This window comes from Dioscorea cayenensis, chromosome 11, assembly GCF_009730915.1.
Source record: "Dioscorea cayenensis subsp. rotundata cultivar TDr96_F1 chromosome 11, TDr96_F1_v2_PseudoChromosome.rev07_lg8_w22 25.fasta, whole genome shotgun sequence".
NCBI classification, from domain to species: Eukaryota; Viridiplantae; Streptophyta; class Magnoliopsida; order Dioscoreales; family Dioscoreaceae; genus Dioscorea; species Dioscorea cayenensis.
In genome coordinates this window covers 3795894-3813162 of record NC_052481.1, presented here as the reverse complement: position 1 = coordinate 3813162, position 17269 = coordinate 3795894, and the positions used below count along the sequence as shown (strand labels likewise).

The window sequence follows — 17269 nt, the reverse complement described above, 5'->3', positions numbered from 1 at the left end:
TGTGTAATTATGCTGATTTAGTACAATGTCTGTAAGTCCCCTTGTGACTTCTAGCCTAATAAAGTATTTTAAAGGACCAAGGTCCTTAATAGAACGGCGGCATGTAAATGGATTTTCAATGTAGTGATTCAAGCTAAATCATTTCCAAAATTAATTATATATATCATCAACAAATATCAACACAACAACAAAGTTCTTGCCTTTAGTTGAAGTAAATAATGAATAATCTGGTTAGATTGAACAAAGCCGACGGTTTTAAGAGAATATGTGAATTTTTCAAACTAATTCTGGGAGGATTTTCTAAGTCCATATAATGATTTTTAAAGTTAACAAGCTCTTTTATCACCAAGTTTTTAAAAACCTTAAGGCACCTTCATATACACTTCTTCATGTAAATCTCCTTGTAAAAAAACATTATTAACATTCAATTGATGAAGTTCAAAATTTTGGATTGAGGCAAGAGCAAGAAGAACCTTGATTGGTGACAAATTTTGGTGTAAAAGTCTAATGATAATCAACCCCTCAATTTGTGAAAAGCCCTTAGCTATCAGTCTGACTTTGTAACATTCTATATTTCCATCAGTCTTTTACTTGATCTTATAAACCGATTTTGAATCAATCACTCGCTTCCTATCTAGATAGTAAATGGTCCAATGTCCAAGTATTATTTTGCTCAAGGGCAGTAATCTTATGTTTCATAGCTTCTCTCCATGTTGTATATCTCATTGCTTTTGAAAAGGTTGTAGGTTCATGGATAGAAGATATCAAAGCTAGGAAAGAGTGATGTTTATGAGAAAAGGAATCATAAGTAAGAAATTTGGAAATAAGGTGAGTAATACCTATGTTAGTTGATGATGAGGAAGTTTGATAGGGATCCAAAGTGGGTGGTAATGCATTAGGTGTTGGAATGATGATAGTATGTTGTGTTGACTCAGTTAAAAGAAGGATGTTTGTAGAATCTTGGGCAACTAATATTTCAAAAGTACTGAGAGTAGTTGGTGTTTCATGAATAATTGGGTTGATGTTATAAAGCTCATTTAATATGAAATGAGCTTTATAAAGCTAATTTGGTTCTCCTTCCTTTTGTAGTGTGGCCAATGTCGCTAAGTTATGAATCCTTTAGCTTCTCTTGTATATTTTTGAAACCAAATATGAATTCTAGATTTTACAAATATGAGTTTATATGAAAATTCAACCAATATGCGCATCTCGAGATCAATCTTCACGAGAAAATAATAGTTCTCTATTCATTAGATCTAAGCTAAACCGAGTATTGAATTGTTGATAAATCCCCACCACTTATAAGCGATCATTTAATGTTTATATAAATTTTTTTGTCACCATAATTAATTTTATAATATTTTATTTTTTTTCTAAATTAATTCCCTTCAATTGGTAAAATTAATAATTATTTTTTATAATTTTAATTTTATTTTATTTTTTTTGTATTTTTTTAAAAAACTTCCATCCAGGTTTTGGGGATGGAGGCATGAGTAAAATGTATCATAAGTCAAATATGTATTTTTTAATTTGTATTGTAGCTGGTGCTCTTGTCATGCTAGCAATCATGCAATGGCAACATTCATATTGGTGAAAATATTTTAAATTATTTTTATATTTACTTTTTCCATGCATTGTTTTTCCTGAAATTTTATTAATTATTTTATATTTTCCAACATACTCGTGCCATATATTTACTAATATTGTTTTGAAAGACAAATCAAGGTACACATAAAACCACAAATACTTACATTATTTTTTTAATATAATTTTTTAATTTAAAAAAAAAGTTAAAAAAAAACCCAAGATATTTTAAAAAAAAGAACATATTTACTGGTATAAAGAGTCAGTACCAAAGTTAAGGACATGCATGCAGAACAAATGAGAAATTATTCAAAACCATAAAAAATGGTTAGATGACTCTACAATGGTGAGAAGAAATTAGAAAATGTGACAAAGACTTTCAAGATTTAATTGCCAAAAGAAATTATTACTATGTGTCTACCTGTCAATCTTGTCTCTCAAAAGTCTTTAATCGGGTCCACAATAAGAGGAGAGCTCCCATCCATATAGAAGAAAGAGATGAACAAAAAATTAAAGCTACATTTGATACTCGTCACGGAATCTGCTAGCTTAAGTCTCTTTACATGTTAACATATTACATAAAAACACATGATCTTAGTATAATTTGAGGGTAAAGGAATGTAGTGTTGCATCGATCGATCATTCTCTCCTTTAAATGGAGAGGCTCCCATGCATGCATGCTAGGTTTTTTTAAGGGTGACTATGGTATGTTTCCCTAAACTAATGGTTGTGGTTTTAACTTGGAAAATAATCAAAAGAGGAATGAGAGAAATAAATGTGTTGAGGAATAAGGGGAAAAGGGTGCCGTATGAAGGTTTTTTTTATTAGAATTAATAAAAAAATATTTAAAAAAAAATTATTATGCTATAAAAGATAGTAGCCAAGTTAAATTAAGATAAAAAAAATTCAAGCAAACACTTGTTGAACTCAATCAATGTTAGTTATATTAGAAAATAACCATATGGATTATATGTATTATATAATATTAGTCTTTATTTTTATTATTTATTTATTTATTTACAAAACAAACAAGCCACTATCAAGAGGGTGCTCGAGTTTATCTTGAATATAATATTACAGGCACTCACTCTATGCATGAAGGGATTTCACACAACCCATGTACAAGATACCCACCATATGAAAATGAATGCCTTGACCATTGGAATAGCCCAACATTGGCAATATCAGTCTTTATGTAATACAATATATATATATATATATATATATAGCTTAACATAGACTAACCAATTCTTGCAATCACTACAAAGAGTTTTTACTACCACTGTATATATATTTCTAAATTCAAACACATATTCCAGGTTAAATATGAATTTATTCTTAGGATTAAAATAACAATTCAACTAAAATTTGCAATCTTGTGAACAATATTCAATTGAAAATAATAACTCTTTGTTTACAACTTTAAAGATACAATAGGCTCAGCTCAGGTCCAATCATCTACAACCCAATTGTAAACATGTAGTATAATATATATAATCTAAATATAAGAGAGTTCTAGGGCTGGGAGTTAAAAGCATAGCCCTTTTTTCTTCGGGTGGCACATTTCTCACCTCTTCATTTGTAAATTATTTTTTCAGTAAATCAAATATAATTCATTTTTAAATGTTCAATCCAAACAAGATCAAAAATGATTTTTTTTATAAAAGTATTTATGAATCCCCAACATTGATAAACCAATATTCGATATATTGTGCAAGAAAAATATTTGTCCCTCCTCAACATAATTAGCATATATATAGGCATGGAAACAATAATAATTTAGATAATCTAAAATCATAACACATACCCTAATCATAAATATGATAATCTAAAATCTAAATTTTTTTTAATAAAGTGAACAAAGACACTATTTATAGTGTTCATTAAGCATGAGAAATTTGAAAACCTGATCACTCACGTGGGACTACTAGGCTCCACCAACATTAGCAATTTTAAATATTTCTAACACACGCAACTTGATCATAATCATTCAGTTACGCTCTTCCTAAATTATACTCAACAACAGCTCGATTATTAAGCTTGAATATATTTGAGACGGTTTTTTACTGACAAAGAGGTTATTTAATTTTTGTTTTTTCAAGCTCAAACGTTTGAAGTAAAGGGTATGACAATCACAAAAGTAGATGACATGGTCACAAGGAGTTGGTCTAGCTAGATATTCCCAAAGAAAAAAAAAAAATTTGCTATGCTTCAAATTCAATTTTGCAAAAGATAGTTATAGATTTGCTTGTGAGACAAAAATTAAATTAATAAACATTTGTAGCAATTAGTTTTATTGATTAAATTAATGAAGTTTGGCTAATCACTCCCAGATGATATATATACATACATATAAAGAAATGTTCATAGAAACATCTTTTGGATTGAAGGAAGTAGTGGAAGAGATGATGGAGATATGCAAATCACTGTCAGGTGCAAGACCAAACATGCATCCACGCAGCAAACAAAGAAGGAGAGTTCAACATCTCTCAGCTCCAAACCATCTCCATCATGAAGGTTGCACAGCTTCTGCTTGATCAATCTTGACTCAAAGTTTTAAGTTTTCTGACTTATTATTTGCCATACTTCTGAGCTTGTCTACACTTCCAATGATCATGATCATCACTTGGTCCTTCCTCCTTCTTTGAATTCAGAGAAGTCAGACAATTCTTGGTAAGTTATTTTTATATTTATTTTAATATTTAATTTATAGTTGTTTAATATGTGTGCTTGTTAGTGTATTCATATAGGGAAAAATAAAGAACAGTGAGAGATTTTTTCTGGAAATTCACTTTCTTAATTTGGTGTTTAAATAATTGAATTAAAGAATACAATGAGTTTTGAAGCTGGTATGTTCATTGTTTTGAATGTTCATCAGCATTTGGGTTTCTAGTTCATGAATTTATATATATATATATATATATTGAAAAACGAAAACAAGCTTTGTTTTTCTTTCCTTCAAATTTTCACAATGTTTGGATGTTTAATTCATCAGATTCTCATGCTGATAAAGTTCTTGATTTTTTTTTTTCCAAAAATTAAGTGACAACAACAAAAGTAATGCAAGTTTTTATAAGATCTTTAATTATTTTCATTTTGTTCATCTGTTAGTTCATCCAACCCTCATGGCTCATTCCAATAAATCTATATTTTCAATGAATTTTCTTTTCACTTGTATCATGATGAATAATTTCCAAAAAATGTCATGACATTAAAAAAAAAGATCTCTTTTCTTCTTTTAAAGTTTTTACTATTTGCATGTTCAATTCATCAAATTCTCATGCTGGTATTTTTTTTTTTTAAACTGAGAATTAACTGAGAACAACAAACAATAACTCAAGGTTTAATTCATTGATTTACAAGAAAACTTTCATTGATTTCGGTTTATTTATTTCATTAATCAGGTACAAACCAAGCATGATTGAATCATCAGCAAAAGATAGAACTGAGGTTGTAGATTTTGGAGGAAAACTAAACAATAAAATTGATGAGATTTTTTACTCAATTGGATCATGTTCTTCTCTGATGGAGCTCAGATTAATCATCTCAAAGCACTTCATGAAGCAATTGGAAAATCAGAGAAGCTTGAAATTCTTAACATAATCAAGCAATTGGAGAAATGTTCCAACATTACTAAGCAGGAGGAGGAACTTTTTAACTGGCACCAAACTGATAGATTGATGAACTTAGGCTGCTTCTGCTTATTCCTCAAATTTGGAACAAAATTGCTATTGCGCTGGCCGGACAAGGGATTCAATCGACCCAATTATCTCTCTATCATAAAGGTCTGGAAAAACCAAAATGACTAATGAAGCTGATCAACCAAGCTAGCTTTTATCATTAAATTTGTTGTTTATTCTTCATGTTTTCGTTTTTCTCTTTAGGCTTATAGCTCCTTTGCTGTAGTTGTCTTTTCTTTTGGTTGTTATTTAGCTACTGGTTACAGGCTGTTATTCAGTTAATGAATGACCAGTTTGCAACCAAGTGAGAGGAGCTTATGCCAAGTGAGAAAAACTTCTACTTCAACTTTTATATTTGTTTGAAGATTCATCGAATGAAAATTAATCCTGGAGTAGTTTTTGCCAAAGCTTGATTCTATTGAGCTTTGCCGCCAATGCATTGACAGATGATTTCAATTTTTTGAGGCACAACCTATGACCAAATGGTTTATTGGTATACGAGTCGCCGATAGAGCTCTTCACCGAGTGGTGAGAGTTCGATTCTCGGCTAAGGGTACATTTCTGGGAGATGTGAGCGGTGGTTGTGTACGAGTGATCCTAACGCCCATGTGTGCGCGGGCCCTAGTCCCACTTGCTCCACCGAGGCTTGTGCCCGCCCTTGACGGTTTAACAGAGCCTTCGGACTGTCTGTTCCTCTTGTCAAAAAAATTTCTTGAGGCACATTAATGGGGAGATAACAAAAATTAAGTGTAACAAAATTGAGATTTGAGTCTGTGGCTTGAAGTTGTACCTGCTGCATTTTTAATAATAAAAATTACTTTATAATGAATAACAAGAATCATAAAACGAATCAAAAGGATAAATCCATGCTTACAAAATAAGTTAACTTTCGTATTTCTTGACAGTGCACGTTCAAGCTGCGGATGATACATTGTCGAAAAGGACAAATACGACAACATTTATGCACAAAAGTTTAGGTTTCAAACCTCTATTCTTGATTTAGCTGCCACGGTATGTAGTGACGGAAAAGGGTGAAAGAAGTAAAGGGACATGGAAATGCTCAGACTTCTGTGATTCCTTGATCTCGAACACGATACTGATGTAAGGAAAGAAACCAGAAGGGTTGTACTTGCCAGTGTTAAAGCTTATTCGATAAATCCCAGGGGTAATGTCATCGATGATGTTCATAAGATGGCCACTCCGGCCATCAGAGTCGGTGACTGAAGATCCTAGCAAGGACCAATTGCCAGAACTCTGTTCTTTGAAGGAGGGGTAATTCTGTTGATTTCTCCACATCTCCAGTTGAACTTCAATGCCTTTTCCGGGACACCCACGTGCAACATCCAAGACATGGGTTGTGATTGGCGGACGACTACGTCGAGGATTACCTGAATGTACAAGAGGTTTATCTTCAGGAGCCTCGGAACCGGCTACCAAGTGTGCTCCAATAATACCTAATCGATCTATTTTTGTTAAGGATATCAGAGATGTCAGGATCAGATGCAGCAAAATAGCAATTATATATAAGTCAAGCGGACAAGGTTGTTTATCAACAAAATGAAAACATGATAATGCTCATTTGTCATTGTTGGAAGGTTAACTTGAAGGTAATGACCAAACGAAGAGCATATTTTTCACATGAAGCGATAAGTAATAAACTGAAATTAAATCATACTAACTGAAGTTCATCCACCAAAGAAAAATCAAGCATTTCAGTTATATTCGAAGGGAAACTGATGGTGACACCAATAAGCAGAAATTTATGATAAAATATTGCTCATTTTCAGAGATGATGAATATGTAATATTATACACAACATTTCTTATGCTTGTAAGTGTCTTTCAAACGATTCGGCCTTACATATTTAGCTTTGCAAAACTTCAAAAGTTCACAATATCACTGGAATTAACACAGTACGTTTTTAGGTATGCTTTGCACAGTCAAATCTGCTGACTTTCTTGCTACAATCACTAAATTTTACTATTATTATTATTATTTATTTTCTTTTTTTTAATTCATTTTGTGCACTTTTGAGGAAATTGATCAAACTAAAATATGTGCAATTGACGTTTGTTAAATTGAAGACTACCTTCAGATTTCTTTACAAGAGAGATTTGTTCATGAGCAACAAAATGGAATATTGGATCATGCTAGTTAGTTAATGTCCAAAGTTTGAAGTAGCAATCAAATTTATAAGTCATCAGGATGAAGTGCATGGTTCCATGAAGCAATAAAGAAATAAACTTCCATTAAATCATACTAAATGGAGTTCATCCACCAAACAAGAGATCAAACATTTCAGTTATATTCAAAGAAAAACCAATAATGGCAGCAATAAAATGACATGCTTTCAGAGTTTCAAGGATAAAGAGTTAACACTCCTTAGGATTAAAAATCTCCTGCTGAGGAGAATATGATTTTATCTTATAATGAGCTCAAATTTGAAACACTTCACAAATGCAAAAAAACTACCACAATTAACTGTCAGATATTAGGTATGATTTTTACAGCTCAATCTATAGAATGATCTTGTCAACCTTCAGGCTACAACTAACAGATTTCATGTTTTTATTTTTGTGCATCTTACAGGAATTGATCAAACTAAAATCACTTCAGTCGATGTTTATTAAATTGAAGAATACCTTCAGATTTCTTTACAGGATCCACAGATTGTCGGGTGGATGTTGCAGGGACAGCTCTTGCTTTGCTCTCAAAAAGCTTCGCCATGCGAAGCTCAGTGATTTTCATCTCCTCCTGTGCTGCTATCTCCAGCTCAACAATAAGCCGGTTCGAGTATCGCTTCTGTAAGACAAACACATTCCGTCCATATATATCAACAAAGCCAATAACTTTAATCAAGATCAAACATCATCCAAACTAATCAAAGTATGATTCTTCCAAAATTGTCATTAAATATGAATCAAAATCCAACCTTGAGTTCAGAGAGGATTTCAGGTGTACTCCTCCCTGATGCACATATGAGAAACACAAATCCAAACTTTTCTTTATACCGAGCATTCCACTCTATCAATTCCTACATAAACACACAAAAATTTCTCTTCAAATTCTCAAATTTAACCAAAAAAACTAAATCCAGTAAAAGGACCCACCTCCATAGTGGAATCAGTGGCAGTAACCACTGCAGTGGACTGCTCTTCTTTGCTCCACCTAATCCACAAACACATACCATGCAATTTAAAAAAAAAAAAACCTAAAAATTTAGGCAATAAAAAAGTGAAAAAAATCAATGAGAACGAACTGTGAGATGGGTTTGGAGGTGGCTCCGATTGGGGGATGATCAGCAAAAGCATCAAGCCATCCATTAACATCAATCTACACAAGAAAAACCTTCTCAAGAAGCGGATCACAAATCCATTGGAAAAAGGGAATAAAAATCAAGAATACATCATAAAAACACCTCATTGAACCAGATGTTTCGGGCGAATTGGATGGCGTGCTGGAGATCGGGGAAGGGAGAGGCCTCCATCATCGCCCGGGAGAACTTGGAGCTTCCGCAGCAGCGGAGGAAGTCGATCTCCGACCATGATCGCTGCTCTTCCATGCCTGAATTCCCTTCTCGTGAATTTTTAGGGATTGGGAGTCGGAGAACTTGGTCCGGTATACTTACTTTTACTTTTACACCCCTCGAAATATTTGAAATTAAACCTTGCTCTGCAACAATTGTTATTATTTTTATTTTTAGTTTATATTATATATCATTTGTCCATGCTGACGTCTACCACTTCAATTATTTATTTTACCCGAAATACAGAGGAAGTAGCTTCAATTATTTATTTTAAAAGGTGGTTTATTTTCGGTGAAAATGGTGGGGAAGTCACTGAAATGAACTGATTTTAGAAACCTTGGGCTAGCCCTGTAATATTTGTAAAAAAATTTTCAACTTTGGCTGGTTTGATTGAGTGTTTGATGAGTGGGCCCCACTGTTTGTTTCATTGCCCTTATTTTCCAGATCTTGTCTGAATGTGGAATTATTGGTTTGCCTGTTGTTGTTTAGTGGAGGCTTATAATTGAGTTAAGGGTTGCTTTTAAAGGCTTAGATGTGCAATCAATCACCTTGCTCTCCAAACTCTCTTATCTTTGAAACAACTCAACCTTGGCCGAATTTTTTGTGTCAATTTACTCTCTCTTGAAGCTTGGTTTTTGAGTGGAACTTTTCACCAACAAGCTTAGAGGTAAGCTTGTTATTTTTTCAGAAATTCTGAGATTTTTTATTGTCTTGTTTTAATTGTTTTGTTAGTGCCAAGCATGTATGTTTATCTCTGTGTAATGTAGCATGCTACCTTTCTCATGCTTTGATGATGATGATCTTGAACCTATGTTTGTTTGTATATGTATTCAGTTGGATAGCATTAACCTCATGTGTTATTTTTCTGAAAATCCATATATCTGCATATTTATATATATATATACCCAAAGCCTGCATGCATGCTTTAAATTGAGTATATTTTTTTTATATGTTCATGCATATTCATATATGGCTTTAATTTGAGATACAAGCTGTCATTAGAGCTTAAACCCTTTCTTTAATATTTGGTTTGATCATTATGTTAATACTTTGCCCCTATGTGTTTATATTAATGCTTGTAGAATTAAACCTGTAAGTTGCCTCTCAACCTTAATGGTTAGATATATATATATATATATATATATATATATATATATATATATATATATATATACGGGTATTTATTTTTAAATATGTATATTCATATGTTGTAAGCATGCATAGCAACCTGTAAACATGTTTTATTTATTTATTTATTTATTTATTTTGTTAGTTTAGTTCACTTGTATTCATGTGTATATAGGTTCCATTATGCATATGAATATCCATATACATGTATGTAATCCTGCAAAGCATGCTAAATGGTTGGTTATAATCATGTCCTTAGTTAATCTCTAACTATATTTATTGCTAGTAAGCATGAGATCTGGATTTATATTGCATACATCCTTGTAGACTTGGGATCTTGCAAGCATACTTTTATGAACTAATTTATTTAGATGTTATAGACGTTTTTATGCAACATGCACTTGATGATATCATTAATTAGACTTGAAGCTTGGTTTAGTCTTCAATTATTGAATTTTATTAATCATTTGATGCTTAGTGGAAGGTTGGCTGAGACTTTATTAATTAGAGTTGACTTTTTAAATGCTTGTGTTTTTTGAGGATATAGTTCTGTTTATGCCTATTCTATTGGTAGCAATTAAATGTTAAAAACATGGCATTCTCTTATCCTGCATGATAGTTATTTATATAAGTGTTGTGTTAAATTGTGATTGAATTGTCCAGATGATTATTTGGCCTAGATGCTCTGAGTTTTATTATCATGTTGTATTTGTTTAGTGAATCCTCATTGTTTAAACTGGGTGTCTAGATGCTTAATCTTTTATTTTAGTTGGTTTTCAACTCAAGGTTATGGTTTGATTTATTGTTAGTTTTTCCTCTGGGGCTTAGTTGTAGATTGGGCCCTGCCTAAGAATTTATTTCTGAGTGTAGTTTAATTTTTTTGGGTTAGATTACTGTAGCGAGCTTTAGTTCGCAAGACTTGGTGAACCCGACTCTGTAGCTTGGAGCCAGGTAGGCTCTCGCACTGTGTATTTCGTATTTTTGGCAATAATTATTATTTAATTATTGCATTGTTTAATAATTTTATTTATTTATTTATTTGCGTGATATTTATGTTTATTTATTTATTTTTTTATTTGCACTATTTATTCAGTAATTCCTCTGTCTGTATTTCGTATTTTCTATGGTTTTTAGTACATCTCCATTCCTGGCTCGCCCAGCTAGGAGGAGTAAGTCCTAGCCATGTGCACATGTTTTCTGTAGTAGCTCTACCCCCCGACTGCGGTCGAAGATCCAGCTACGGCTGTTGATATTCTGTTCTGTTCTGACTTCATAGTCGAAGATCCAGCCTCGTGCTGTTGATTTCTGTTATTAGCCAGGGAGATGTGCATGTCTGTTCTGCGTGTTTTCCGTATTTTTGGATAATTTTAGTATTCTGCGTATTTTCTGTATTCTGTATGAAGCATGAGCTTTTATTCTGTAATATCTGCTATATTTGTTGTTTCTGCGATCCTACTGGGCCCTTGTGGCTCATGCACTCTGAATTCTGTTCTCGCAGGAGAAGATCAAGTCTAGGATCGGGGGGTGTCTGTGGATCGTATTGTCTGCTTTTATCAATATCTCTATATTACCCTCTTGTGAGTGTAAGACTTGTATTTTGACTGTATTTGTAATTTGTGAACTGTTGGGTTGTATTTGTATTCTGTAGGGCTGCTAAAGTCCGTACTTGTAGTATTTCAGTTTCCAGTATCCTATTTGTGCTTTTGTGTTCTGTTCATATCTGCTTGTTAGGGTTGACTCTGACCAAGTTAATAGCTGAGGCCTTGCACCCAGTGGGGCCTAGTCCCATTGGATGCGGCCGATCTGTCCGCGGGCCCGGCTGTGGGGCTGGGACGTGACAAGCCCAATGGTAATTACCCATGGTTGTAAGTGAGAGATCTCGAGTTCAAACCTCTCAGCTTACGGTCCATATTTAGGGTTCCATGTGAGAGTTTTGTGTGAGGATTATCTCTTGTTCTACCCTCCAGAGTTGTATGGTGGGGGGATTATTCTCATGAGGTCATTTAAGCCATCGTAACTAATGCACCTCCGTGCCCGCTTATCCTTTGTTTTTATCGACATTTGTCACTTTTGTCAAAAAAAACTCGATTTTTTTCTCATATAAAATATTCATTTGAAATGAGAGAAATGTTATTCCTTCCACTCTAACACTTTTTTTAACTTTCAACTAAGCCTACTGTAGTATTATGTAGTATATTTTTACTAGGAAAATGGTGGCTTTTTTTTTAAAATAAAAAAAATATTTACTAAATTACGCATGTTTGGGATTATTTACCAAAATACGCACGTTGGTATAAAACAGTAAAATTTTCCCCGTTTTCAGCTTTTTTTTATTTTTTTTTATTTTAAAATTATGAAAACGGGAGAGTTTCTCCCGTTTTCATAATTTTTAAAATTTTTTTAATAAAAGAAAAAGAAAAACCGGAGAAACTCTCCCATTTTCCTTTTTTTTTTAAAAAAAAAAAACTTGATGTAGTTGATGGCCTTTTGTCTTAAAAGAATTCTTTTTATATAATTAATTTTTTAATTAAAAAATAATGGTTGATATATATATGTATATATATATATATTAACCTTTTATTTAAAAAAAACTATGAATCTCGAAAATATACAAAATAGGATGGTTAAATCTACAACGGTAAGTAGTTAGTATAAAGTAGGACGGTCAAACCTATACCGTTAGTAATTAGCACAAAGTAGGACTGTCAAATCTGCACAGGTTAATAATTACCACAAAGTAGGACAATGAAAAGTGCAACGGTCAGTACTAAGCACCGGTCAGTACTTAGCACAAAGTAGGTCGGTTAAACCTGCACCGGTCAGTAATTGGTATAAAGTAGTTCGGTCAAACTTGTATCGGTAATTAATTATGATAAAGTAGGAAAGTCAAACCTACACCTGTCAGTGATTAGCACAAAGTATGTCGGTCAAACTTGCACCTGTCAGTAATTAGTTCAAAGTAAGTTGGTCAAACCTACACCGTTCGAAGGGCGGTATTTATCAAAAACCTACGAGAGACACAGAGACTCCATCAAGAGCACTCTTGTGCAACTTGTTCGACGGAGGGGAAGAAGATAATTTTTGTCAAACTCCCCGATCGTCTGCACCTCATGGGTACGTCCTCTTCCCAAATACATCATGCTCGATTCGAGCGGATCATTGATTATGTCGATGATCTACCCGCTATATGGCGATCACGCATGGGCGTAGGGCGACGCACTGCCGTGGGCGATGGAGGACATTCCACAGCGCCCAGCTCGAGTGCAAGATAGATGCGTCGGGAAGAATACCAACACAGGATATATTAAGGGGTGCTCGGTCGCGCTTAACGTATGGTTTTACTGAGTGACCCGGAACGGGAAAAGAAAAGTCTGTTTCTGCAAGATCCCAAGGATCGTCGTGCTACTGGTAAAAGTAGTTACGAGGAAGCAAGCGACGGTAGAAACCAGACTTTGTCATCGCTCGAAGGAAAAAGAGGTAATAAATCATGGACAGATGTTTAACGAAGTCTTTAATGTTTAACCATTTTATTTAGCGTTTAACTTTATGATTTCTTCGTTTAAAAATTTATTCATAAATGTGTAAATATTTTTGTTCTCCGTTTAAATATATTCTATAATGTTTAATATATAAAAACTACGTTTTAAATATAGTTGTTATAGTTGAAACCCGAATGATTTCACTTTGAAAATTGTTTGGTTTACATATGTTAGTTTCTCGAGTCGGTTCCGCTGAGCGTCGAAGAAGAAATATTTGTTGGGTCCAACCGAGCGGATGGATGCTATCGCTCCGGAACCACTTGCTCGAGGTAGGGATGAGAGGCGACCTCGTCATGCGCGCTCAACGCCGTTCTCCTACTTCCAGACCCACCACGCCGCACGCATTCCTCGGCAGCCGAGAAGCACTCCCCCACCACGCCCGATTGCAACAACCCCCTTCCACGACATAGCGATGTCCCCCCAATTGTGGCGCACCGACCATGGCGACCCTCCGACCGCGTGGCGTCCCACCGACTCCCTTTAAGAGAAGATGTCATCAGTAACTCTTATGCGAGCGCTGCAGATATTGATGATCGAGGTTTCCTCGGCTTGTCGCTCGTGTTGAGGCAATCGGAAGGGACGTTCACAATTTCATCGTGTCTGTCCCTCCAAAGAAATGAACCACCCGGGGACTGGGACGAGCCGTCGGAATTTGACGACGCATCTACATTATCGGGAGTGGCCATTCCAAGACGGTCACATTCGAAGAGACTTGCGAAAAAGAGGAGAACAATCTCGCCTCTGTCTCCACCGCCGGTCGACGATGAAACAATAGCAACACCATCGGCGATCGATGTCATTCATCGAGTCTCGTCAGTTGATGACATGGCCATGACGGTGGAGGACATCGTAGATGATGTGGCCGTTGTCGCGGTTGAGAAGATCATTTACTCCCTTTGTTAACGAAATCCCGACCCGGTAGAACCCGGCCGCCGAGATCGGCGATCAAAGATGGACACAATCCACGAAGAACAAGAACAAGCTAAGGGTGTGTCTCCGGGTTGATCTCTGCTCGCGTGGCCATAGGCGAGAAGATCGTTGAATCCGTTGTCGTGGCGTGGCCGACAGATCGCGCATCGAGCAAGACACAATCCCACAACAAAAAGAAGCATGTAAGGGTATGTTTTGCGGTTGATCGTCGCTGCGTCCCCGCGATCGAGCTGGACACAATCCAACAACAACAACAACCATGTAAGGATGTGTCTGGCGTTGATGTTGTTGCTCGTCCCCGCGATCGAAAGAAGATCGTCGCTGAGTGCTTTCGAACACCGTGAAGGCTCAACGACAGATGCCCGTGAAGACCCCGACCGAGCAACGAGGGAGATGATCGAGGCCAATCAAAATTGGGACAAGACGGCTCGGCAAGTCTTCGTTCAGAAGAAGAAAAAAATGGGTTGACGATCGTGTCTTAACAAATACTGACGCAGGAGTTGATGAGGATCTTTCTTAAGCTGCCGTATGGGACGAGGTAAGTTTAAAAGTTTTCATGATATTGTTTAAAGTTTTTAAGATAGTGTTTAACTTTTTTGTGATAGTGTTTAAATGTTTATATGTTATCATTTAATTTATATACTTAACATTTAATTATTTATAATATCATTTGAGCATTGATAATATCATTTAAATATTTAGAATATGGTCTAATTATATCTGTTATCGTTTAATCTCAGCACTGTCGTGTGGAAGAATGACGCTGTCAGCACTACACGGGACAAATTATACACTCTGCTTGAGGGTAAGGAGATGGTCACAGATGATGTGATGGACGCTTTTGTATGCATAATACAAAAGTCGCTGAGCAAAGTGCCCTATCCCTACAAGAAGCGCGCCTCCATCACAAGACCGCTGGCACTATTTATGTCAAAGCAGGACGACGCACATGAAACAACTATGGCTATGATCGGAGATGCTGTGCGTAGCTTGCATGAAGTTCAAATTGTCATCCTCCCGATAATAATGAATGGCCACTTCCATGTCAGTCGTCCCTCGATAATGACAAATAAGAATACTGAGCATTATTCTTCATGCGCGCGAGTACGAGCGCGTTGGACATGGTAAGTTCTTTAATTATGTCCGATTGATAGTGTTTGTTATTTAAACGGTATCTTAATCTTAACTTGCATCTCTCGACAGCGCAATCTATTCGACACGTACTGTCGATATGCGGCTCGGGCGAGTCGGCGACCGAAAGTACCCACTGCGTTTCGACATGGAAACCCCACGGCAAAAAAACAAGGAAGCGTCGATTCATGCGTCTATGTCATGTGGTTTATCGAGTAATTACTTTGGGGTGAGAAGCTACGTCTGCCACGAGCATGAGCGTTCCCTTACACGAGATTAAAAGTATGTTACCCGCATACTTAAGGAGGGGAGAGCAACCGGCGTCCATGAGAAAGGGGGGTCGTCCGAAGCGGGTTAATTTTTGATTTCGCAGGACAGGACTTGTATATGTTAATGTTAATTTTGTTTTCGAATGTAAACCAGTACAAATTCAATTCATTGTTTTTTCATTTTCGAAGAACATGACTTGTATATGTCGATGTAAATTTTTATGCATTTTTCAATTGTAAAGTCGGACAAAAATTCCATTCAAATTCAATTCATTGTTTAATTTACTGATTAATCATTGTTTACATTTCAGTTTAAATGTTTAACTTTACCATCTATCGTTTAAATATCAGTTTGAAACATTTAAAATTAAAGTTTCTCTGTTTAACATAACACTGTCTCTGTTTAAAATTAAAGAATAAGAGTTTAAATATGAAATATTTCCAGTTAATTCAGATTATTTCTCTTTAGAAGTCAGCTTATTTTACAATGCCTGAGTCGGCGACAATTTCATTCATCGGATCTCACGATTGTGATCGGATCCATGGCGACTGATCGCAATGTAACTTCGCGGACATCTAACGCTTGCGACTCGATCCTCTTTCGCTCTAGGGCGGCCACGTCGCCTTCTCGCCACGGGCGGTCGCAAAGCGAAGCTCACGATTTCCGTCTCGAAGGCCATCGCCGTCGGGTATGGGGAATATAGCTTCCTTATACGCCCAGGTTTGTAATTGTCGACGGTGAAGTAGCCGCTAATAAATTGATGGACGTTGGTGTGCATGCGCATTATTGCGGTCATAGCGTGTTTTCGCAAGAGATACCATAAACTTGCCACCTTTCGACATGAACAAGTTCCGATGGTCGGTCTACGGAGTTCTTGCATGACTGGTCGATCGACCCGTAGCGATCATCGACACAACGACCAACACGAATATTTTGGCTATCCTCAACAATGATCTCTACCTTCGAATGTATGTCTGGGCATAAGTAGGTCTCCCATTTGTTCGCTTGCTCACGTCGGTTACATAACATGCGCATCAACTTGAACCTGACAAATAAGGTTAAATAAAGACAATGATTGTTAAATAATTCGTAAACATGTTTAAACATTATTATAAATAGTTAAACGAAAGGATTAATATTTAAAGTCAGACAAGTCGAATTAAAAAAAGATTGAGAATGTTTAAAGGGTAACACTATATGTTAAGTGTAAATCAACATTTGCAGACCTTATGGAGTCGACCATTTTCATCACCGGTAAATGACGAGCTTCTTTGATCCAAGCATTGAACGACTCCACGACATTTGAATACATCTCACCCCAACGATCACCTCTGAATAGATAATTCGACCAATGTGCCATATCCGATTTATTAATCAACCAGTGATGAGCTTCGGGTGATGTGGCATGCAGTTCATTCACGGTATCATCGAAATATTTAGCCGTGGATGCCCACGCAATGCGGAAGCATATAGACCAGCAC

General features: G+C 35.6%; 1 protein-coding gene and 1 long non-coding RNA gene across 4 annotated transcripts; one reads left to right on the top strand and one right to left on the bottom strand.

The window, feature by feature from the left end:
• Positions 1 to 6105: 6105 nt before the first annotated feature.
• Positions 6106 to 8942, bottom strand: LOC120272595 (uric acid degradation bifunctional protein TTL). Of its 3 annotated transcripts, none has more exons than XM_039279463.1 (6): positions 8683 to 8941; positions 8524 to 8597; positions 8375 to 8432; positions 8197 to 8298; positions 7907 to 8066; positions 6106 to 6718 (listed from the first exon to the last, which is right to left on the bottom strand). In XM_039279463.1, exons 1-6 carry the CDS (start codon positions 8824 to 8826, stop codon positions 6264 to 6266), a joined length of 993 nt encoding a protein of 330 aa, XP_039135397.1. In that variant the 5' UTR covers positions 8827 to 8941; the 3' UTR covers positions 6106 to 6263. The 3 variants fall into 3 exon arrangements, with proteins under 3 accessions (XP_039135397.1, XP_039135396.1, XP_039135398.1); XM_039279462.1 differs by having other exon boundaries at positions 6106 to 6727; positions 8683 to 8939; XM_039279464.1 differs by having other exon boundaries at positions 6264 to 6652; positions 8683 to 8942.
• Positions 8943 to 9305: 363 nt separating this feature from the next.
• On the top strand, positions 9306 to 11635 carry LOC120271945. The gene is made up of 3 exons (XR_005540090.1): positions 9306 to 9457; positions 10808 to 10869; positions 11417 to 11635. It is a non-coding gene; the product is annotated as an uncharacterized LOC120271945 (long non-coding RNA).
• The last annotated feature ends 5634 nt before the right edge of the window (positions 11636 to 17269 follow it).

Bases quoted from the DNA above. Each gene is read 5' to 3' on its own strand.
- LOC120272595 (XM_039279462.1), bottom strand. From the start codon at position 8,826: ATGGAAGAGCAGCGATCATGGTCGGAGATCGACTTCCTCCGCTGCTGC. The intron at 8,598-8,682 runs GTGTTTTTATGA...TTTCTTGTGTAG, and splicing joins GAAACATCTGGTTCAATGAG to ATTGATGTTAATGGATGGCT. The intron at 6,728-7,906 runs GTATTCTTCAAT...TAACAAAAATAG, and splicing joins TCCTGTAAAGAAATCTGAAG to ATCGATTAGGTATTATTGGA.